The 22145-nt window shown below is 29.1% G+C and overlaps 4 protein-coding genes across 11 annotated transcripts; 2 read left to right on the plus strand and 2 right to left on the minus strand.

Annotated features, from left to right (window-relative positions):
- The first annotated feature begins 372 nt into the window (after window positions 1–372).
- On the plus strand, window positions 373–6298 carry LOC132905088 (E3 ubiquitin-protein ligase TRIM37-like). 5 transcript variants are annotated; one of them, XM_060956040.1, is made up of 17 exons: window positions 375–549; window positions 688–809; window positions 1141–1406; window positions 1500–1710; window positions 1785–2101; window positions 2188–2397; window positions 2454–2633; window positions 2704–2818; window positions 2887–3077; window positions 3167–3509; window positions 3600–3714; window positions 4274–4376; window positions 4453–4913; window positions 5002–5194; window positions 5273–5448; window positions 5517–5589; window positions 5693–6298. In XM_060956040.1, exons 2-17 carry the CDS (start codon window positions 741–743, stop codon window positions 5715–5717), a joined length of 3048 nt encoding a protein of 1015 aa, XP_060812023.1. In that variant the 5' UTR covers window positions 375–549; window positions 688–740; the 3' UTR covers window positions 5718–6298. The 5 variants fall into 5 exon arrangements, 4 of the variants coding, with proteins under 4 accessions (XP_060812024.1, XP_060812023.1, XP_060812022.1 ...); XR_009657732.1 differs by having other exon boundaries at window positions 376–809; window positions 5693–5875; window positions 6051–6298; XM_060956039.1 differs by having other exon boundaries at window positions 376–549; window positions 633–809.
- A 125-nt stretch (window positions 6299–6423) lies between these two features.
- Window positions 6424–10002, minus strand: LOC132905092 (F-box only protein 21-like). Of its 2 annotated transcripts, XM_060956051.1 has the most exons (9): window positions 9836–10002; window positions 9187–9459; window positions 8681–9116; window positions 8462–8592; window positions 8013–8163; window positions 7719–7928; window positions 7550–7645; window positions 7236–7464; window positions 6424–7156 (listed from the first exon to the last, which is right to left on the minus strand). In XM_060956051.1, exons 1-9 carry the CDS (start codon window positions 10000–10002, stop codon window positions 6966–6968), a joined length of 1884 nt encoding a protein of 627 aa, XP_060812034.1. In that variant the 3' UTR covers window positions 6424–6965. The 2 variants fall into 2 exon arrangements, with proteins under 2 accessions (XP_060812034.1, XP_060812035.1); XM_060956052.1 differs by lacking the exon at window positions 7550–7645.
- Window positions 9882–14295, minus strand: LOC132905095 (tektin-1). Of its 3 annotated transcripts, none has more exons than XM_060956058.1 (9): window positions 14194–14292; window positions 13713–13787; window positions 13289–13505; window positions 12758–13048; window positions 12381–12653; window positions 12069–12291; window positions 11310–11528; window positions 9967–11227; window positions 9882–9907 (listed from the first exon to the last, which is right to left on the minus strand). In XM_060956058.1, exons 3-8 carry the CDS (start codon window positions 13372–13374, stop codon window positions 11090–11092), a joined length of 1230 nt encoding a protein of 409 aa, XP_060812041.1. In that variant the 5' UTR covers window positions 13375–13505; window positions 13713–13787; window positions 14194–14292; the 3' UTR covers window positions 9882–9907; window positions 9967–11089. The 3 variants fall into 3 exon arrangements, with proteins under 3 accessions (XP_060812041.1, XP_060812040.1, XP_060812042.1); XM_060956057.1 differs by having other exon boundaries at window positions 13574–13787; XM_060956059.1 differs by lacking the exon at window positions 13713–13787 and having other exon boundaries at window positions 14194–14295.
- A 71-nt stretch (window positions 14296–14366) lies between these two features.
- On the plus strand, window positions 14367–20334 carry LOC132905103 (E3 ubiquitin-protein ligase Bre1). Its single transcript, XM_060956070.1, has 16 exons — window positions 14367–14541; window positions 14648–14821; window positions 15268–15454; window positions 15526–15714; window positions 15786–15907; window positions 15971–16207; window positions 16282–16407; window positions 16628–16801; window positions 16884–17141; window positions 17233–17364; window positions 17455–17723; window positions 17798–17951; window positions 18028–18141; window positions 18238–18622; window positions 18696–18790; window positions 18899–20334. The coding sequence occupies exons 2-16, from the start codon at window positions 14672–14674 to the stop codon at window positions 19178–19180; spliced, it is 2874 nt and encodes a 957-aa protein (XP_060812053.1). The 5' UTR covers window positions 14367–14541; window positions 14648–14671; the 3' UTR covers window positions 19181–20334.
- Window positions 20335–22145: the final 1811 nt, after the last annotated feature.

The following is a 22145-nucleotide window of genomic DNA, read 5'->3' on the forward strand; positions in this document are numbered from 1 at the left end:
ATACTTATCTTTTTGAAATAAATAATGTTTCTCCTTGAAATTTGTTTGAATCATCAAGAAGAAATGATGTTTAAAGTCTGTTTAGACAGAACACCCTGTGCATTTTATCTAATGCTCATTAAAAATTGTAGCATATTATTAGCAATATTTATTACTATATCTACAAATATTGATAAGAATAGTCTTTATTTTTTATAAATCTTAATTTTTTAATTTTTCTCTTAATATTAACAATATATTGAAATTTAAATTGAAGAACGGTTTACCTTTTAAAAAAGGACTATACACATTAGACATATATGTAATTCTCTACGTGCTCGTATTTTATTTTATGTAATTATTTTACAGAATCGAATTATAAAAAGTTATACAATAAAATATCATATACTCGTTTTAAAGAATTTAAAAATAAATGGAATTAACGGGATTAAATGTTTCCTGCACTGCTTGCTATAGATTACTTTACTTCATGGCGAATTACGATTCATAACAACTTAATATTCAACAATTTTCGTCAAATTTTTAAGAGTACCTGGAGGAGCATTTCGTGTACGTTTGATAATTATTAAGTTATAATGATTAATAATGAACACATCTCACGGAAATAACGTTTCGTTAAATCGGTTATACAGTTGAGCAAATATAAGTTTGCAAAGATGAAATGTCGGAAATGTGCCTAACTTTCAGAGCTGACGATACATGCAACGATCAATAACATTCAATTAATTTTTTACTAATAAATGACTGATAGAATGGCTAGTAGAGAAACATCAATTAATTCGAAAAACTCGGATGACCACAGTGTCGAGGTTCGTAAATTTGCAATGAAATACTCCAAATTTTTTATAAATGTTTTTAACAATATGCACTGTAAGTCCATAATTTTTATTATCCAATCTTTCATCTAATAATATTACACAAACAATGAAATAAAATTTTAATTCAATAAAATTTCATATTTTAATTCATGCACTTAGAAAGACTCATTACTGTACATCTGAAAATCTTAGATATACAATAATTATTCTATATATGCAAATATTATATTAAAGATTACATGCATATTATAGTAATGTAATTTTAATATTAAGTGTTCAGAATCCAATATGTGCTGATTATAAATTTGAAGTTATATTTTAGACATTGGCAGAAGTCTTCAGGTGTTTCATTTGTATGGAAAAATTGACAGATGCACATCTTTGTCCCCATTGCAGTAAATTATGTTGTTATACGTGTATCAGGAGGTGGTTGACAGAACAACGTTCACAATGTCCTCATTGTAGAGCTTCATTGCTTTTACATGAATTAGTTAATTGTAGATGGGTTGAAGAAGTAACACAGCAGCTTGACACACTTCAAGCTGTTGGTATTTCAAACTCTAGGCATGATGATTCCAATAGAGACAGGTATTTGTAATTTTAGGCCTATTGTTCTTTCTTAGTTTAGTAATTAATAACTATATATTATTATATAGTAATAATTATGTATTTTTTAAACAGGTGTACTGTGCATCGTGAAAAATTGTCTGTTTATTGCTGGACTTGTCGTAGATGCATATGTCATCAATGTGCTCTTTGGGGTGGCACTCATTCAGGACATACTTTCAAGCCATTAGAAGAAGTTTATGATCAACATGTTACACAAATAAAGGCAGAAGTAGGTCAATTAAAGAGAAGATTGATGGAGTTAATAAGTCTTGTTCAAGAAGTGGTATGTGTAAATTTCATCAAATATATTGAATATTATAAAATCAAAATGTTATTTTATATTTAATGTTTCACCAGGAACGAAATGTTGAATCTGTAAGAGCTGCAAAAGATGAAAGAGTTAGAGAAATTAGAAATGCGGTTGAATTGATGATAGCACGTTTAGATTCTCAGTTAAAAGCTAAATTGTTAACATTAATGGGTCAAAAGAATTCTTTGACATTAGAAACAGAACAGCTAGAGGCTTTATTGCAAGAAGTAGAACATCAATTGCACACTTGTACTCGTTCCGAACTTATAATTAAAAGTACAGATCTTTCGCGGATGATACATCAAGTACGAAAGAAACCGATGACGAGTTTTGTTACTGCTCCTGTTCCAGCTGATTTTCACAGGTTTCATATTTATTCTTTATACTTCTATGCAATGTAGGACCAATGTCAAGAAAATATCAATGTTTAATAATAGTTTACTATTTTAGCGAAATCGTTCCGGGATATGATAGTGCTACATTTGCAATGCAAAATTTTACACAATTGCAGTTAAAAGCAGATCCAGTATATTCTGCGCCCTTACACGTGAATGGATTATGCTGGAGGTTAAAAGTATATCCTGATGGAAACGGTGTTGTACGCGGAAATTATTTATCTGTTTTTCTAGAACTAAGCGCAGGTTTACCGGAAACATCGAAGTACGTAAAGATAATTTTATTTTTAATCATGTTTTAGTCAAAAATTATTTTTCCAGATATGAATATCGGGTTGAAATGATTCATCAAGGATCTCGAGATACAAGTAAAAACATCGTTCGAGAATTTGCTTCTGATTTTGAAATTGGTGAATGCTGGGGCTACAATAGATTTTTCAGATTAGATTTACTTGCAACCGAGGGGTATTTAAATACTGAATTGGATACTCTTATATTGCGGTAAGTTAAATATGTGATATTCCTTCTTTGTCACAATACTGTGTAATTAAAACATGAAAATCAATAACAGATTTCAAGTACGTCCACCAACATTCTATCAGCGTTGCAGAGATCAACAATGGTATATCAGTCAATTACTTACAGTTCAGAATCAATATGCCACTCAAATTAATGAATTGAAAGAGGTACTATGCAGCTTTAAAATATTCAATTGTATATTTGTACATACCTCATCATATACATTTGTTTGTAGAGATTAGCAATTGAAATATCGCGAAATGCTATGGCTGCAACCAGAGTACCTAGTGGAGCAACATTATGTGGGTCAACATCAAATGTGACATCTATAATGATGCAGCAACAGTCGCAAGCTGTTGGTGATCCATTACTTAATTCCAATTCTACACGTTCAGCTGAAACATATCAAAATGGCACATCTACAAGGTAAATTAATATCTTCCTTCTAATTGACATCTTCAAAGTTGTGAGAAACAATGTTTTAAGGCCTGAACAATTTCATGTTGTTTATATAGTAGATCAGTACAAAATGTTCTCCCTGGTGGAGGTAACAGTGGTATTTTATCAGATCAATTACTGCCCTTGTGTGAGTTGGGAGAACCTTCAAATATGCGTGCTCTTGGTTCCTCTTCAACATTATCTTCTATTTCGTCCAAAACAAGCTTAAAACAACATAGAATAAATAACTTAAGCGTTGTTGAAGCTGAACCGCCTGGTATGCATAATACAAACGATAGTTCTGTAGGAGATTGCCCAGCTACAAGTACTCACTCTCCGCCTCCTTCATATTCTTCGCCGACAGTGCTTAATCAACAACAACTAAATCTCCTGTCTAGTAGCAGCAGTAGTGATAGTGGAGTAAGATATTGAAATTAACAAATTTTTGAATAATTTAATTTATATTGAATTTATATACTATTTAAATTGACAATTTATATTTATATATAGGAATTAAGTGAACATGATATATATTTGGACGAGTGCGAACATAATGAACCACATCTAACCCTTCTGGATGACAATTCTAATGACGAAAATGATGTAGATGATGAAACAATGTCAGGTATACATTGATACCATTCTACTAAACGTAATATATCCATAATTTGTAATATCAGATTATTCAAGCAAGCTTGATTTCTTATATTATTTTACATCATATAACATTGCAATATAACGTACTAATATACTGAATTAGGTACAAGTTCAAACAGAGGTTCTGTAGATGATATGCAGAGACACAGACAATGGGAAAAAAAGTTAGATAAAGGTGTCGAAAATGAAAAACCCACGAATGAGAAACCAGACGAAGATTTTGTGAAAGAGAATCCTACTCCCAATACTCCCAATCACTTTCAAGCGGTTGCATAGGAAATTCTCCGTCTTTTTCTTTTTTAATTATTCTCCGTCCCTTTATGTTTGATTCTATAACGAAAAATAAATATTCCTGTATACGTATTATGATAGTTCAAGTTACAGAAACTTGATCTTAATTTATTCATAAATCTAAAGGATTTCTCTTTATGTACGATACCTTCTATCAATTGCGATATATAGTTGTATATGCTTCTTTCAGTATATTTATTAATAAAAAAATATTTTTAATATGATTATGTTTGCAGGAGAAAACGACATAGAAGTTGCAGAATCATTGACACCATGGATTCAGAATAAGCAACGTACAAAGCAGCAGAGTAATCGAGAGGGTACAGGAGATATTCGGAGGTATGTTATTGAAGTTTAAGTATAGCTATAATTATGCCTTACAAATAGTTTTTAACAGTTTAATTTGTCATTACAGATTAGGCGGGAATGATAGTTTGGAAGATGAGATTATGTTGCAGCTATTCAAAATACAAGATCGAAATTCTGCTTGGGGTTCACTATGCTTTAATCAACATGTAGATGATAACTGTGATTCAAGAACATCTTTAACAACTTTACAACACCATAATTCCAATCCTTTACAACCAGAACATGATTCAACGGCTAATGATCAATTTACTGACAAACGTTCCACGTGTTCTTCGCATCTATGCCAGCCACAAATGATGTGTAGTGGTAGACCAAAATTAAGTCAATTATCTAATATCTGTCAGCAAGAAGTTTCCGGATTAATTGCTTGCGGAAGTCAGACAAGATCTGAACCTGCAACTCGCTCAAATTCAATAGACTGTGAAAAAGAACTTCCAAATATATCTGTCGCTAATAAAATTAATCACGACGTAGAAACATCCAGATCTGATTTGATAGTGCCAAATGGTAAGTAAAATATGTTATACATCTATACACAACTTATGCCTTTATTTATATATACATATATAATCATTTGAAATACATACTATTTCAGTATTATTGGATAGTAATAAAATTATGTCGAAGCATTTACTATCGCGACGACAATCTTCACCATCATCGTCTGCTAACGTTAATATTATAAATAATGAGAATAATAAAATATTTGAATTCGAACAATTGCTGGAGACCATTCAATTGTCTTCGATGTTTCAAAAGGACACTGCCAGTTGTTTCAATAAATTAAGGTATCTATCATTTCTAATTATTTTAAAAAATGATATTTAACAAAATTGCATTTTTTAATACCTTAAAACTATTAATAGGAAAAATATTCCGTTAGAGGGAAAATCTAATAGTTGTGTCACTGCCACTATCAAATCTACTGCACTTTCATTAGGACATGATGTTCCATTATCGTCCACAAGCAATGCAGCAACAGATTCTATACCGAGTCCCAACAATTACAGCTGGGCACCAGCGCTGTATCAACATAAACACGGTTAGTATAATCATTTATATATAATAATATTAAATAAATGTTAAATCATTAAGATGATTTTACTTCAGGTCAGAAGAATGTTTTAGAGACTACCATGCCAGCATCTTCTAATGATTCTTCCAATAAATGTACCGCGGAAAAGTAAATACAATTTACTATTTTGTTAATAAAATATTACTTATATTTCTTAATTTTATAAATATAGTATATCTAAATATATAAAATGATATTATTATTGTTACAGATCATTAGAAGAAACTAACTCGTGAAATTCGCTTTGAATTGCATCTGTGACACCTAACGTTACAAATGTTCTGTGATTTTTTTTATTTATCTAAACATTATGTTAACTAATATTATTAAAAGTGATAGAACAATAGTAAGAACAGTAAGATTTGGAAACCTGATATTTCAATATTTTGATGTGGTAAGTGAAATATTTTATTAAAATCAATATTTTGCAGCAGGTGCCAAATACTATTAAAAAGTATAAGATATTGCATGTATATTCATGATTATATAAGAGTGATTCAGTATTTGCTATAAAACAACTTCTTTAAACTGTAGTCAAACATTAGTAATACAAAACCCATTTTTTTCAGTTTAAAAGGTATATATAAAAAAATATGCTATGTATATAAAATATATCCAAACCTAAGTAAACTTAGATTGCAATATTAATATATTGTATAGTATCAAAATACTCAATACGTTTACCTCTGCAGATGGTTATGGTGTTACAAGTATTATGAGAACAAATTTTATATTATTTTTATGCGATTGCTTGCGACTATACATAAAGCGAGCACAGCCCATGACAGTGGAATAAAATAAAGAACATAATTAATTACATATCCATTATTATTCTACCTATTATGTACTTAAATCTTACTATAAGTACATAAAAAAGGAGTCTTATTATGACGACAAGTTAGAAACTTACATACTTTATAAAAAAATATAAGTTAATTACTGTTTGCAGTTCAAGCTTTGGCGTTTATTACATTTACATAATAAAGTGTCATTAAAACACAAACCACTTCTTACTTTTATCACATATAACAAATACATTCGTACACATCTATATCACATATGAATGGGGTCGAGAGTTAGAAGTAGCTCAATGTTTTCAAGATGCTTATACATTATTACGTTTATAATAAACATTATTTAAGCTGTCAATAGTATACATAAAACAGTGATTAAGATATACGATAGTGTGTACAAATGTTTTGTATGCTTTACAAAACCTTTTATATGTATTGTTCTTTATTTTCGTCGACATTCGTCGACATGTATTTACAAGACATCCAAAATTATTTAGACAAGTCAAAAGTTATTTAAAGTAAAGAAACTCAATAATGGACCATACAGTAAATAAAAAATGATTACTTTTTTATTAAAATTTTTTATGAAAATATTACCTTTTTTAGTATTATGCGTGGAATATGCAATAAGAAAAAGATATTTGTTTTATCTTACTATTATCTTGTATTAGAGCTAATGAAAATAGATTGTTAAGTGGTACTGTATGTCATTCCATTTTGCAAGTATGTAACAAGTAATTCATTGCAAATTTTTTCATCTTCTGGATATTCTCTTGCTGCCTCTTCATTTGGTATATAATGAGCACCACTGAATTTATAAAAGTATCTACCAATCACGTGATGATATATCCATCCTGGATTAGAAGCCAACTCTAAATTTTCTAATAATAAATTCATATGTATTATTTAAACATATTCTGTTTCTTTTCCTTTATAAGTGAATAGTAAGTAATATATTACCTTGTGCCACATAATGGCATGACCCATCATCAACAAGTACGTTATAAAATGGTTGATTTGGACCATCCCTTAATTCATCTACGTTCATTTGATTCATCCATTCTGAAGGCGCTCTACAAGAGGTGTCCCATCCTGTTATTACACACATGTATCCATGAAATTTATGTTTCATTATCAACCCTATCGCATATTTTACCCTTCGTTCTCTACTTTTTGGCCTTATTTCTTCCTGAATAAAATACATGCAACTTATAAATTTTTGTAATAAACTGATATTATTTGAAAATCTTGACATATATTATTGATGATCTTACTCTAGCTTTTAACCTCATCTGATATGATTGGTAAATATGGACATTAAATGTCTGTAATATTAGATTTGCCTGTCCTCTTGATATTAACTCTAAATCCTAAAATTTTCATAAATTTTTTATGTAAGAGAAAACTTAATTTTTCGTAACAGATATTAATTTCATAAAATACCTCTGGTATGTTTTCTAATCTCTTCACTAATTCACTCAAGTCCATGAATTGTGAGATATATATTCGACCTAATTGCAAAATCGTATTTGCGTCATTGGGTTGTATCATGTATTGGAGTTCAAGAGCAGAACGTAACCTTGCAGTTCTACCACTTACATGAGTATGTTGCCTAGCAGCTATTTCCAAATTATTTGCCATTCTTGTTACTACCTGTTAAGAAGTATTACTGTACATATTAGATATTCAAAGAACAATAGAAAGAAAGAATTTTCAGGTCAAAGAAAATGTATAAACCTCTATAGCAGTTGCCGGCTCATGAACATTATATTTTTCTATTGGACATCTTGAAATACCACCAATTCGAGGACAACTCCTCTTAGTTAAAAATTGACCACCATTGAAAACATCAATATAAAAATTTTCCGTATCCTTAAATTGTGGTCCACTAAAATAAAACATGTAATAATATCTAAAAAAAATATAGTATAGATAAAATTAAAACTCAAATGCTTATTGCATTAAGGTTATCAGATTCATATAAATCTGAAATATATATTATTATATTTATTTATTCTTTATCCATATACCACTGTATGTTTGTAGATATATATAAATCTTATTTCTAACATATAAACCATTACAACTAGAACTTAATATAAATTAACTTAAGTCAACTTAACTCTATATGAGTTCTGAAATATGTATAATTATATTAATTGTACCCATATTATTTGTAAACTTACTATGTTTCTTTCCAACGTAGCAAAAAATGAGATGGGAAACTAACAGGTTCACAGTGTATGCCAAGTCTTCGAGCAACACTTTCAAATACTATTGCTAAAGTTATAGGAATTCCCCGTCTATGTTCCAAAACCTAAATGAAAAGTTGTAAATATTACATTTATTTTATAATATGAAATTACACATTACCTTTTTTACTTTTTATAATATTCATAACTTACACGATCTATGAATGAATTTTCTGATGAATAATACATTTCACTGTTTCCATAGAATCCTAACCTTTTAAATAATACTTCGCATAATGCATCTGTTAATTGCCTCGTTTCTGTAATATTCCACTGGTTGTCACCAATAATATTATTTTTCCAAAAGTTAAATCTTTCAGTTGGAATTGAAAATATAGTATGATTTGGATATCGTTCTCTGAGCAGCTCTTTAGTTTGTTCTGCAATATTATCTAATGCTGATGATATTGCAAAATATGACACATGTCTTTCTGGCTGACTCCATTGTGCCACAATAGTTGCACCACGTTCTAAGGTCTGTTGTTTTGGTGGTAAAGATAGAAATTTTTTCCATTCATCCTTCAAATGGGTTTGTTTCAAATATCGAACAATTTTAAGGGCATAATACCTATGTGTTAAATTGCTGACTCTGAAAGAGTTTATAATAACATCATTACCCAGAATTCTAAGACAAAAACATCTTATATTCATATACTTACATAGCAGGATGTTTGATTAAGCTAACAAGTTCATCTACCAGAAAATAATAAGCTAAAGGATGAACACCTTCTTTTGGACAAAATAGAGGATCAAACTCTTCAAATTCTGAATTAGATAATTCTTGTATTTTATAATATTTACTGGACATAGAAGATAAATGAGAAAGCAATTTTATTCTACTACTCAAGCTACTCTTTACTTCCTCCTTCCAATTTATCATTCGATAATCCATCTCATTATTTGTTTGATATATTTCTCTCAAATGTGGCCATCTGTTATTAAAAAAATAATAATAATAGTATTGATAATAAAAATAATATCGAATGTTTTAAATAAAATCAGTTGTAAAAGTTGTTTAAATTATGTTTAGAAAAGATTTTATCTTGTAACAATCAAAGAAAATATCTCTAACTGGGATATTCTGTATTTATAGTGTTTATAATCTATACTTATAAATAGTACATAAATAAGAATTTATATCTCGAACTTTAAAATAATAATTTGCGTTTCTCGTCTGCTAGTACAAAAAGAATTTATTTGATCTATTCAAAATAAATAAGGTCAAAATCGTTCAAAAAAAACAAAGGACGTGTATAATTCACTCGATTTTTATTTCAACAATAATACCTTCGAAAAATAGTGATATACCTTTGAAAAAATTTTGTCTTCCAAAGTTTATTATTTTCATTGACAATTTTGTACAAACTCCTGCAGGTCGAACTGAAATGAAGGACATCTGAAAAGCTAAGTCGTTTATCTTCCAAAATGTACACAATTACCTCTCCAGGTAATACGATTATTGCGTCACTTGACATTTCTTATAATTTCCTTTTCTAATGTGCGATTAAACTAAATCTCCTATACGTAAAATATCATCAACAAATTGAACGAAACACGTTCCCAATATATGTCTGCCATTACATTAGCTCAACGACAGAAGTTTTCTACACTCGAGAACACTCAAATTGACACTTTCATGAAGAAACGTGGACAAGGAGGAAAATTCTCACTAATACCGCTGCTTACAGATAAAATACTGCCACCGCGGTAATGGCAATAGTCGGCCAGTCAGTATTGCACGAGTCACGAGTATTAACCAATAGGAACAATATTCTTTTCTAGACCAATACAAGAACTTCCAATAGTAGCTCTGTATTAAAATACACGGTTTATAAACTAATAAACAAACTGCGAATATTAATGAGAAATTTATACACATAAAAATGTATAACATAGTATGCAGAAATATATAAAATATCTAATGTAAAATATTTAGATTCCACTCCTTTAGTTATATTCGTAAAAATTGTATGAATATCAAGTTTTCTAGTAACAGATGTATGTTTGTATATCTTTTATTATCACATATATACGTCTTTTTTTTAACCCTTTATGCAGCCTCGCACCGCGCTTGTATACAAGGAAATCATCAACACATATCGATGCATGCATTTTTACTTATTTACCGGAAATTAGCATTACACAATCTCAAATATAATTAAATTCTAAGAGTAGTATATATTGTAACACATAAGAGAATTTTCTATGTACGAAAACTTATCAAATAGAATTCGAATTTTCTAAGAAATAACGAGTTTTTTAAATAAATGATTGCTTCAACTTTATAAATAGATTGTGAATATTTATCCAAATTCATATTTTTATGAAGAAAGTTTGAAAAAATGGAATTTATGTAGAAAATGGTTTGGTTTATGTTTGTACTTGACAGTTTTATATATTTTTGTATATTATTTGCATTCAGTGTATTATCTCATTCTTAAATTTTCTATAAATACGTAAAAATCTGCAGTGTATTTATAATGAATACCGTCATTTTTTTTTTTTTTTTTTGCATTTTATTACATAAAAATTTTTATGGATTCATTCGATGCTCGAATTAATTTAATATGTGTGATAATCCATGCTTTGACGAAGGGTCATGCAGTCGACCTCATCGATTTTTAACGTGTTTATTTTAACATTGATATCTTCCTCGATTTGAATTTGTGTTTTGAGTAAATAACGCAACGATGCCTGAGACTGAAATAATAATTGTATTATCATTTATAATAAACTGATTAAACAACAGAATGATAAACTATAAAACGTATGAACTATAAACCTCGAATATAGTTGCTTGTAGTTCCGACACAATCTCACGTAAATCATATACTTCCTTTACAAGATTAATTTCCACTAGATCTCGTGTAAGTTCTAATCCTGGCCTTTGACAACGATTACCGAGTCTCGTATGTGCCAAAGCTAAAAAGCTTTCCTTCTCCGCGATTGATTTTTCAATGCGAGTAATATTATCCTTCATTTCCGCTGCTTGTCGCATGATCTGTTTCGTGCACATACATACATGTAACATTTTAATTCAATGATTCATATTTAAACTAGAAAATGCAATGAATATTCATGCATAATTAATAAATTATATGATGCTTATATACAAATGCATGTCAAGATATTTCGTGGTCCAATGGTTAAACTAAAAATACAGTGTATTCTATGAGCATAGGCAAGCAAAAAGTGTTGTGTAAGCATAGTTCATTAAAATTGAAATGAGTTTTCTAAGATATTATATCGAACTTTTTATAAATTTTGTTTGTTGAAATGGAATATTGATAGCTAATGATTACATATATTGATTCTTTAATCTATTTCTGTCTTATAATATAGTAACCACAAGTCTGTTACTGTTTTTTTTATTTTTATTATAGCTTTTTAATAAACTTTAAATGGCATATATTTATATAACATTTGTTGCTTGATTATACCTATACACTAACAAAGTTTGGCTTTAAACCTTAGAACACGCTATATAGTGGCAGAAATTTTTAGAATCTCTAATTAAACGTTAATGATTGTTTCCATGTACCTCAGCGTGTTGTAATTCTAATTTTATTTTCGCTTCTTTCGTTTCCTCGATGCGCCGCCTGAAGGCCTCGTCAGTAGCATTTTTCTGATCATTTAGATCATCGATCACTTGCTTTATAATTTTATCGATATAACAGCGCAATGGTCTAGCGCTATTTACCTCTTTCGAAGCGCTAACGATATTGTTATTAGTCTGCATTTCCCATTCGTTCAACTCTATCGTTCTTAATATGTATAAATAAATGTTAAAAGTTAGGTAAACTTAAGAAAACACTGAAATAAAGAAAAATAAGAGAGCTAAAGTGATACTTGCGATGGATCAAGTCGCGATGTACCATGATAAATACTTAAATTTAAATTGGTCTCCTTCAAAGTCAAGTTGTGCTTGTCAATGCGTAAATTATTTTCTTTATCCTCGAGCTCGTGATCCATGTAATAAAGCGTCGCTTTAAGACGACGTATTTGTTCCTGCGTTTGTTCGAGAGTCCGAACTAATAAACTTTCGACGCCTTTGATTACCTCGCATTCTTTTAATAATTCTTTTTCTATGTCGTCGTGAACTAAATCAATTCCTAATCTATGCTCTCTATAATTGAAATAATAGTAAAATTTAACAAATATCCTATTTTTATAAAAAGTTAAAACTATATGAAATAGTTACAGCTTTCTTTTTAGTTTTGTATATCGAACCTAAAAATGAGGCATTTTTCGCAAATGACAAAAGCGTTTTTCCTCACGGATGATAGAGCATCCATGATACGCTCCTTGTATATTGACAAAGCATCAATTTCAAGAAGAACTTCCTTCCTTATACGCAGCAGTTCTCTTTTACGAAATTCGATGTCCTCAATTTTTTCTTTCAGTCTGTGATCTGTTTCTTCTTTATTGTTTCGTACTTTCTCGGAGCTTAATTCGCAAACACGCTGAGATTCGTTAAGTAATCGATCTGCTAGTTCCTGCTGCGCTTCGGAACATCGATACCTAATCGTAATTTTATACATAATTTTTATATTTATGTAAATATTTTTAATTCTATAATTTAAATTCTATAATTCTAAAATTCTGTAATTCTATAATTATAATATAATTATATAATTCTTTTGTTAATAATTTATTAGTTATGTAATGTTTTTTAATTTCAAATATTTAGTATTTTGGAGTATTATATGAATATAAAGCATATAAGTTCTTGTTTATAGAATTGAAATTAAATACTCGTACCTGTGGTGATTATTTAGATGCCATTGATGCAAACTAAATTTCAATGAAGGCGGTGGAGCTATTTCAGGCGGTCGTTTGTTCGACATTGTATTTTTCCAATTTCGAAAATACTGTTGTGCTTCTGAAGGATCAGCGTTCTTTTAAAGAGGCGGGTTCACAGGTTTGATCTATATATGGATGAATCAGCGCAAGGATGGTTTCCATGGAAACATTTAACCTATTAAGAAATGGTTTATTTTAATTCATTCGCAATAAGGAAATTATATACTAAGCATAACACATTACTTGTAGCGGAATAAATCATATACTCTATATTAATGATTAAACAGATTATTTCTAAAAAAAATTAAAAAAAGAGAAAATGATTTAAATATAAATCTAGCGCTCACATATATTAACTCTTAAGGTATCACAATAAATTTACTTTGTCTCACAGCTGGTACGGTAGGGATCGTTAAGAATTGAAAACTATGGATATCTAACGAAGAAACGAAGAAATCTGTAAAATTCCAATTAATTAAAGAAATGTATACACAGTGTTTCTATTTATTCTAATCATGATTTTCATTTTTATTAGTAATAATGTATTATCCATCGAAGATAATTATTTACTAAAAGATAATTTATATATAACTCATATAAATTATATACTGGGAATATTTAAATTTATGTACATGTAAATATATATATATATATATATATATATATATATATTCAAAAAATATTCAAAGTAAAATAGTTATTCAAATATTTCGAAGGTGATACAAATCTTTATTCCAATTCATTAGTTGTTTTCATAAAAGTATCAATTTGCATATGTAAATATGTACATACATATATGAGTCTGTATTATATGTATCTTTAATGGCAAAGAGTAATGTTATCTGTCTTCTTAGTTACTTCACCTTGCACCAGATGAACTCACAGTTTTCGTTTAAGAATCCAGCCATAGAATTCAAGGGTGGAGATGCAACGTGGTAACTGCGTTTCTCATCTAACTGAACTCTATAGTCACAGAGAATGTCGATGTTTTTGCCTTATTTTTTGATTTGCCGCGTATGCAACGCCGTGACACAATGGCGGCTTCCGTTATAAGCACGTACTTTTTGTCGACCGTTTTCATTAAAATGTAAAAAACTGTCGAAAGAATAATTTTTTCGGCAGGTTTTAGGTGTTTAAAATGACATAGCGATATCGAAACTGTAAGGCATTTGCGGAGAGGATAGCTGGATGTATTAATACGCGTTACCGAGGTACGGATTACTTTTGATCAATAACAAAATTATCAGAAACTTTGAATGAGAAATCAAATACAAAGTGTGCCTTGTTCGTTTAAAAAACTGCTTTCACATTTTTCAGAAAGAGAAAAACGCTCGCGGCAAAATGTCAAAGAGACCTGTGGATAGTGGGGATTCGGGTTCCCAACCACCTATTAAAAAAGTTCAATTCGAACCGATTTTAATCGGGCCTATTTCAACCCTCGAAGAAATGGACATGAAAGTTTTACAGTTTCAAAATAAAAAATTGGCCCAGGTTAGTATTCAAATCATACTTTGATAAAGGTATTTATAAAACGCCAATAATCGAAAAAAAATATTACCTATAAAATATAATCCCTTGACTTATTAATTTATTCATACTTAATAAAACATTGTTTTTCCATAATTAATATTATATGGTATTTTATAATTGTCTGTTGTAAATGTAGATATTATTAAGAAAAAATTTTCTTCAATGTAAAATGTTAATTTATTATGTAAGCATATGATCTAGCTTTGCTATATTGTTAGTGTACATTGTATCTTACATTTATATTATACATTACAATATATTATATTTAGACATGTTATGATATTTCAATATTCTATTGTTGTTTGTTAGTTGAAATTGACCTTTCCCAGTTAGTTACTTTTTTCATATACTCCTTTTAGCATAAGATATGAAATTGTATTGTATATTATGTTATTATGATTTAATAGAGACTAGAGCAGCGTCATAGAGTAGAGGCCGAATTAAGGCAACGAATTGAACAGTTAGAAAAACGACAAATGCAAGATGATGCAGTGCTTAATGTTGTTAATCGTTATTGGAATCAATTGAATGAAGATATACGTGTATTACTTCAGAGATTTGATGCTGAAACAGCTGATGAATCTGAAAATAAAAGTAAACAGCTATAATGAACTAATCTATTAAATGTTTAGACAAATGTTTTAATGACTTTTAATGAATTATAGATGAAAGTGAAGCTACAACATCATTTCTCATGCAGCTTTCTTCATGGGACAAAGAAGAGTTAGATGATAAATTAGCAAATCGTGTTCAAGTGTCCAAACGTGCAGTTTCAAAAGTAGTACAAGCATTTGACCGTCTTTCTCAAAGAAATGAAAAGATTACTCTTGCACTTAAAGGAGAATTTGATGGAGGTATTTAATTATTTAATGCATGAAAAAGAAAATAATATATCAAATAAAAAAATGACAATGTTATATTTCAGATGAAGCACCCAATATTGATGAAGTTGTGCGTAGAGCAAATTCTGAGATACAAATGGAAAATAGGAACCTTCAAGCAATAAATATACAACTTCATGAAAAATACCACACTATTTCATTAAAGGTAAGCTTATTTATATTGATAAATTACATTTTATTGTGTATTAATAAGTATATCTTCTCATAGATGTCAGAACTGCAAGATACCATAACAGGGAAAGATACACTTGCCGCAGAGCTTCGTAACCAGGTGGATGATCTTCAGTACGAGCTGAATAAAGTGAGAGCGCGTAATGATAAATTAGAACATCACCTTGGAGAAGCAATTGAGAAACTAAAAGCGTTTCAACAAATACATGGTACAGATGAAAAAGGAAGTAATAAACCCAATACTTTAGTTGCTTCAAGTGTGTCACAGACAAAGGTATAATATTCTGTTGTCTATCACTTTTTATTTAAAATCAATGTATATATTTAATTCTGTTTCGTATCATATAGCTCGAAGATTTACAAAGAGAATTGGAAGAAACCAGAGAGTTAGCTAATAACAGGTTACAAGAACTGGATAAACTACATCAACAGCATCGAGATGCATTGAAAGAAGTAGAAAAATTAAAAATGGATGTGAGTTCTTTGGTTTTTGTACACACGTTTATGGTGTCCAGTATGGAATGTAAATTAATGTCTTGTGCAATAAATACCCATGTAGTACTTGCTTTTGCTGATTTCTTGTGTTTTACTTCTTTACATTTGAATAAAGTACACGTAAGAAAAATTGGGTGGAAGCCTATTTGATATTGTGATCAAATGTTGTTTTCACTTCGAAAATATCTTATATTTGCAGATACGACAACTTCCAGAATCGGTAATTGTTGAGACGACTGAATACAAATGTTTACAATCGCAATTTTCTGTATTATACAATGAATCAATGCAATTGAAAACACAATTAGATGATGCTCGTCAGCAACTGCAATCCAGTAAAAACGCTCATTTACGGCATATTGAAATGATGGAGGCAAGTGCATTTTATTTTATTTATTTTTCTTCTTTCATTATAAAATTATATAAAAATAATATTTATTTGTTAATATTTTCAGAGCGAAGAATTGATGGCACAAAAAAAACTACGTGGAGAATGCATACAATTGGAAGATGTTTTGGCTCAATTACGAAAAGAATATGAAATGTTAAGAATTGAATTTGAACAAAATTTAGCTGCAAACGAGCAAACAGGACCGATAAATCGAGAAATGAGACATTTGATCACATCTTTGCAAAATCACAATCAACAGCTTAAAGGCGAGGTTCATCGTTATAAACGGAAGTACAAAGAAGCTTCATCCGAAATACCGAAAGTATGTATATCATTGATTTCAAATTATTTAAGGAGAGTGTATTAACAGAAGAATGAAAGTATTTACAGTTGATATCCGTGCTTTGTCGTAGCTAAAGAAAGAAATTGAGGAACTAACGACGAAGTTGGGCCAACAAACATCCCAGGAGAACAAAGAAGGGAATAATTCAGATGGCAGTGGAAAAGAGGAAGATGCATCAAATTCTCTTCCAGGTTCTACACAGGTAAAATAATTCCTTTAAGGGAACTTATATTTCCAAAGTGCGTTATAGAAATAAGTTTCTGGGAGTTAGATAGCTTTTGTGTTAATATAGATAAAGGAAGAGAGCGGAGTTTCAATAAAAAGAGAATCTGGAGAAGAAGAAGTAGAAACTATCGAAGTTGGAGAAGGAGAAGGAAACAAAGGTACTCCAGATTCTTTGACATTAACGTCTCCAACTTTAAAGAAAGAAAAAGATATTAAACGTGAAAAAGATATAAAGAAGGAAACTGTCAAAACCGAACATCGCGATCCTGCTCATCGTGCCAAAGACACGAAAGTAGCGGAATCAGAACTTGTTAGAGATCTGAAAGCGCAACTAAAGTATGTCATATGTCCATATACTAAATTTTAAATTAATCACTATCATAATTTACATTTGATCATTCTAATTACAGAAAGGCTGTGAATGAAATGAAAGAAATGAAATTATTATTAGACATGTACAAAGGTGTTGGAAAAGAACAAAGAGATAAAGTGCAATTAATGGCAGCTGAACGGAAAACGAGAGCAGAATTAGATGAATTACGCCAACAGATAAAGAAAATTCAGGTATTTGTGCAAGTAGACTTTTAATTGCGAATCTTTTATCTTTTTTAAAATTTTTTGAATAAGCTTATATTTTCAGGAAAGTAAGAGAGAAGAGCGTAAAAAGTTGGCAGATGAAGATGCACAAATAAAGATTAAGAAACTAGAAGAACAAGCATACACTCTTCAGCGTCAAGTTGCTTCTCAAAAGCAGGTAACTTTATATATTTGATAAATTCTATAAAATACGAATTTTATTTAAAACTGTTGAACTATCGGTAATGCTAAACAGAATTGTGTGTGGTTTCAGGAGGAGGAGGCTCTTTTGAACGAAATGGAGGTAACTGGGCAAGCTTTTGAAGACATGCAAGAACAGAATTCTAGGCTAATTCAACAATTACGTGAAAAAGATGATGCAAATTTTAAACTTATGACAGAAAGAATTAAAAGTAATCAATTACACAAATTAGCTAGAGAGGAGAAAGATGTTTTAAAAGAACAAGTTTCTACATTAACAACTCAAGTCGAAGCTGCTAATGTCGTCGTTCGTAAATTAGAAGAGAAGGAGCGCCTTTTACAAAATTCCCTTGCTACTGTTGAAAAAGAATTGGCTTTGAGGCAACAGGCAATGGAAATGCATAAAAGAAAAGCTATCGAAAGTGCCCAGTCTGCAGCTGATTTAAAACTTCATCTTGGTAAGAAATTTATTTAATGATACTTGTAATTGTTTTATAAAAATATCTTTCATATATTTTGAATGTTATGTAGAAAAATATCATTCTCAAATGAAAGAAGCACAACAAGTTGTAGCTGAAAAAACTAGTTCTTTGGAAGCAGAAGCATATAAAACAAAAAGATTACAGGTAATATTAACACCTCAAATAATATATTTTATATATTTCATAGGAAATGTTACAGGATGAAAATTATTTTATTCAAGTTATTGCTAACACTGCTATATCTCATTATAGGAAGAAATAGCTCAATTGAGACGTAAAGTTGAAAGAATGAAGAAAATAGAACTTGCTGAAACATTGGATGAAGTAATGGCTGAGGAGCTTCGAGAATATAAGGAAACACTTACTTGTCCTTCCTGTAAAGTTAAACGTAAAGATGCGGTTCTAACAAAATGTTTTCACGTATTTTGTTGGGATTGTTTACGTACACGATATGAGACTAGGCAACGAAAATGTCCAAAATGTAATTGCGCTTTTGGAGCTAATGATTATCATCGTTTATATTTATCTACATGAAGAAGGAAAGCTTAAATTATTAAAATTCATGTGTCTCTCAGCTGACATTGTGTAAATCCTTCTTTCTCTTACAATGTGCATCTTTTCTTATATTTTCTATTTATTGTTGTGATCATTGGTAAATGAAAAATACAGTTGCACATGTCTTGTAAAGAAAGGAGGCTGAAAAAGCAAATTTTGTAAAAAAATTTTGACTATTTCTTCGAATGTGATATAAAAAATAGTACTGCATTTTTAATCTATTTTGTGATGATTTCACTGAATAAGATATTATTTTCATAAATTTTATGTAAGATCAAATCTTACAAAATGTGTTTTGGTTTTTTTGTTTTTCTTTCTTTTGGCAGTAACACAATGGATAAGATATTGTAACACTAAAATGTATGATAATTTTAGATATAAAATTTGGCGCTTGTATGAAATTTATTCATAAAGTTAGAAAATTTGAATTGAAGAGTAGATTCAATTTTATGAATGGTTCAAAATAGCAGGTATATTGTAATATATTATAAATAGACATTTAAAGTATCGTAATTTCATAAAGAAATAAAAACATTTGTTTGACAATTATTATTTTATAAAAAGTCCTTTATTTAAAATACTAAAGGACATTTAGCTTTGTAAGAATCACTTGATATTATCCTTTTCTCGAGAAATTGAAATATTAGAGAACTAGAGACATAATTTATTATGATAAAAATATATGTAAAAAGTAGAAAAAATGCTTAATTTAGAAATCTCTACTTATTCAATTGAAATGTTCTTTTAGATTTTGCCTAGTATAATATTATCTTTCTACTTTTGTTAATAAATATCTCAGTTCTATGAAGCGAAGAAATATGAAAATATTCATATTATATATTACATATTACTATATACATAAATGTCGATTTGACGAAAAAGCAAGATTAAATGCATTACAAATGATGTAAAAATAGAATAATAATCGTCGTTCAATGATGTAATTTACAATATTTTGTAACAAAAACCAAAAGATATATATCAATAGCTTAAAGCATAAATAGAAGAGAAAATAGCTTTTAAATCAAATTTTTAATGATTTATAATAATTGATTGTATCATGTTTTTAAAAGAAATTAACAAATGTATCAAGTTATATACCTAGTAAAGGATGTTTCCTGATTTACATAGAAGTCTGTTGTTATCTTAATTTGATCTTAATTAAAATTTTCTCCTATGATACTAACATATAATTACCTCCTTTGTTAGAATATTGATAGTAATACTAATAAATATCTAATAAAAATTTGTTAATGCACATTTAATATTCATATATTTAACTATGAAATATATAACTGTGTTAACAATATTTGAAAACTTAAGAAAGCAATTTTATATCATGTATGTATATTTTCACAAATTTCTACAAACAAGGTTTTATTATATGTTGATATGGCAAAAAGAAAGTTATATCATTTCATTTATATAAGATTATTACAATAAATTTTGTATCTATAGTAAATTGTATAACACTTTATCGTCTTTTTAATGACATGCTTGTGAAGAAGCAACGAATTAATAAGGTCTCATTGATAATCCATGAACATTCTTTAACTATAAATGTAGAAATTATTTCAAACAAAACAGAACATTAAATGTGAAAATAAATTATTATAAATCAATTGTACACATACATTAGAGTTCAATATACACAGACACTTAGTCTTTAGCAAATCATTATCACAATCTTGAAAATTAAATTTCACAAAGAAGTTCAAGTTAGCTGCAATATTTGTCAAGATTATTGCACATGCAATAGTTCAATCAGAAATTTTTCAACTTTGGAAATGTCTAGAAACGTAGCATAATGAATTAAAGTTTTATGAAAACTTTTTATGAAAATGGATTTAATTCTTATAATTTTACTTTAGATTCGCATAAATAAACATTTTATTAAAATATGACACCCGATGAGAAAAACGAGCTAGTTATAAATAACATATTGTTTGCAATTTTGTAAACCGTCTTGTATACATATATTTATTGCAATATAACAATAATACAATAGATTCAATATTGTAAATTTATTTATCCGAAGCGAGGGACCTAACGTCCTTTTACAGAGTTAATTATTATCATTATCGTCGGCAATTATTAGTAAACAAATCATCTAAATACCTTATTAAAAGAGACTCGCTATTGTTAAAGGGTAATCGGAAATTCTTTGATACACTTTGCACTTCATGAAGTATATAACGAACACTTTTTATTATATGCAAGTTTTTTGTCCGACAAAAAGCATATAGTTATGTACGTGTACCTACGTATACGTGTATATATGTATGTAAAAACTTGTAATGTAAATATGAATGGAGGACAAATACATTTCGTATTAATTATTTCATAATAGAATTCGTGCTATCTATGGTAATAATCAAAAAATCTTCTTCAGCTAGACTTCCCTGTGAAACGTAATATATAATTAGTTTACACATAAAACCTTAAATAGAATCAGAGCCAATAATTAATTTAATCGAAAACTACCGTTTTTTAAATTGTATAAAAAGATTATATAAATTTACCTCCCGTTTAACAAATTTTTTTTTGTAAAAATTAACTGCAAGGCGCTACAATAAACAGCACCAGTCGTTTGTCGAATTATTCATGTTAGTATATTTCATTTTTCTCCCCAAATTCCTAGTGTCTTTCGATACGTTATTATAATCAAATCGTTTGTATAAAAAATCTCTGGTTTATAAGCAAATAATTTCTAATAGTTTCACAAGATAGTAATAAGTACATGAAATTTATTAGATATAAACACGAAATTTGTTTAGGAAGAAAAAAAATATGCCACTGCCGAATGGGGAGAGACAAAAATGAAAAAAAAAAAAAAATAGAAAAACCAGAAGCATAAACTCCGTGTAATCGTCACAATTCTACTTATTCAAATATTTATGTTCCGAAACAAGCAGTCGTATCAGTTTATGCAGAATTTATGTAA

Source organism: Bombus pascuorum, chromosome 3 (genome assembly GCF_905332965.1).
Source record: "Bombus pascuorum chromosome 3, iyBomPasc1.1, whole genome shotgun sequence".
NCBI lineage: Eukaryota > Metazoa > Arthropoda > Insecta > Hymenoptera > Apidae > Bombus > Bombus pascuorum.

Excerpts from the sequence above, each read along its gene's own strand:
- LOC132905103 (XM_060956070.1), top strand. The coding sequence starts at position 14,672 with ATGTCAAAGAGACCTGTGGATAGTGGGGATTCGGGTTCCCAACCACCT. Across the intron at positions 15,908-15,970 it reads ACCACACTATTTCATTAAAG|ATGTCAGAACTGCAAGATAC; the intron begins GTAAGCTTATTT and ends ATCTTCTCATAG. Across the intron at positions 16,802-16,883 it reads GGCATATTGAAATGATGGAG|AGCGAAGAATTGATGGCACA; the intron begins GCAAGTGCATTT and ends TAATATTTTCAG.
- LOC132905092 (XM_060956051.1), bottom strand. The coding sequence starts at position 10,002 with ATGTCAAGTGACGCAATAATCGTATTACCTGGAGAGGTAATTGTGTAC. Across the intron at positions 7,646-7,718 it reads GATTAGAAAACATACCAGAG|GATTTAGAGTTAATATCAAG; the intron begins GTATTTTATGAA and ends TGAAAATTTTAG. Across the intron at positions 7,465-7,549 it reads AGATGAGGTTAAAAGCTAGA|GAAGAAATAAGGCCAAAAAG; the intron begins GTAAGATCATCA and ends TATTTTATTCAG.
- LOC132905088 (XM_060956040.1), top strand. The coding sequence starts at position 741 with ATGACTGATAGAATGGCTAGTAGAGAAACATCAATTAATTCGAAAAAC. Across the intron at positions 4,914-5,001 it reads TGATTTGATAGTGCCAAATG|TATTATTGGATAGTAATAAA; the intron begins GTAAGTAAAATA and ends ATACTATTTCAG. Across the intron at positions 5,195-5,272 it reads AGTTGTTTCAATAAATTAAG|GAAAAATATTCCGTTAGAGG; the intron begins GTATCTATCATT and ends AACTATTAATAG.
- LOC132905095 (XM_060956059.1), bottom strand. The coding sequence starts at position 13,374 with ATGTCGAACAAACGACCGCCTGAAATAGCTCCACCGCCTTCATTGAAA. Across the intron at positions 13,049-13,288 it reads CATCTAAATAATCACCACAG|GTATCGATGTTCCGAAGCGC; the intron begins GTACGAGTATTT and ends AATTACGATTAG. Across the intron at positions 11,228-11,309 it reads TACAAGCAACTATATTCGAG|TCTCAGGCATCGTTGCGTTA; the intron begins GTTTATAGTTCA and ends TTATTATTTCAG.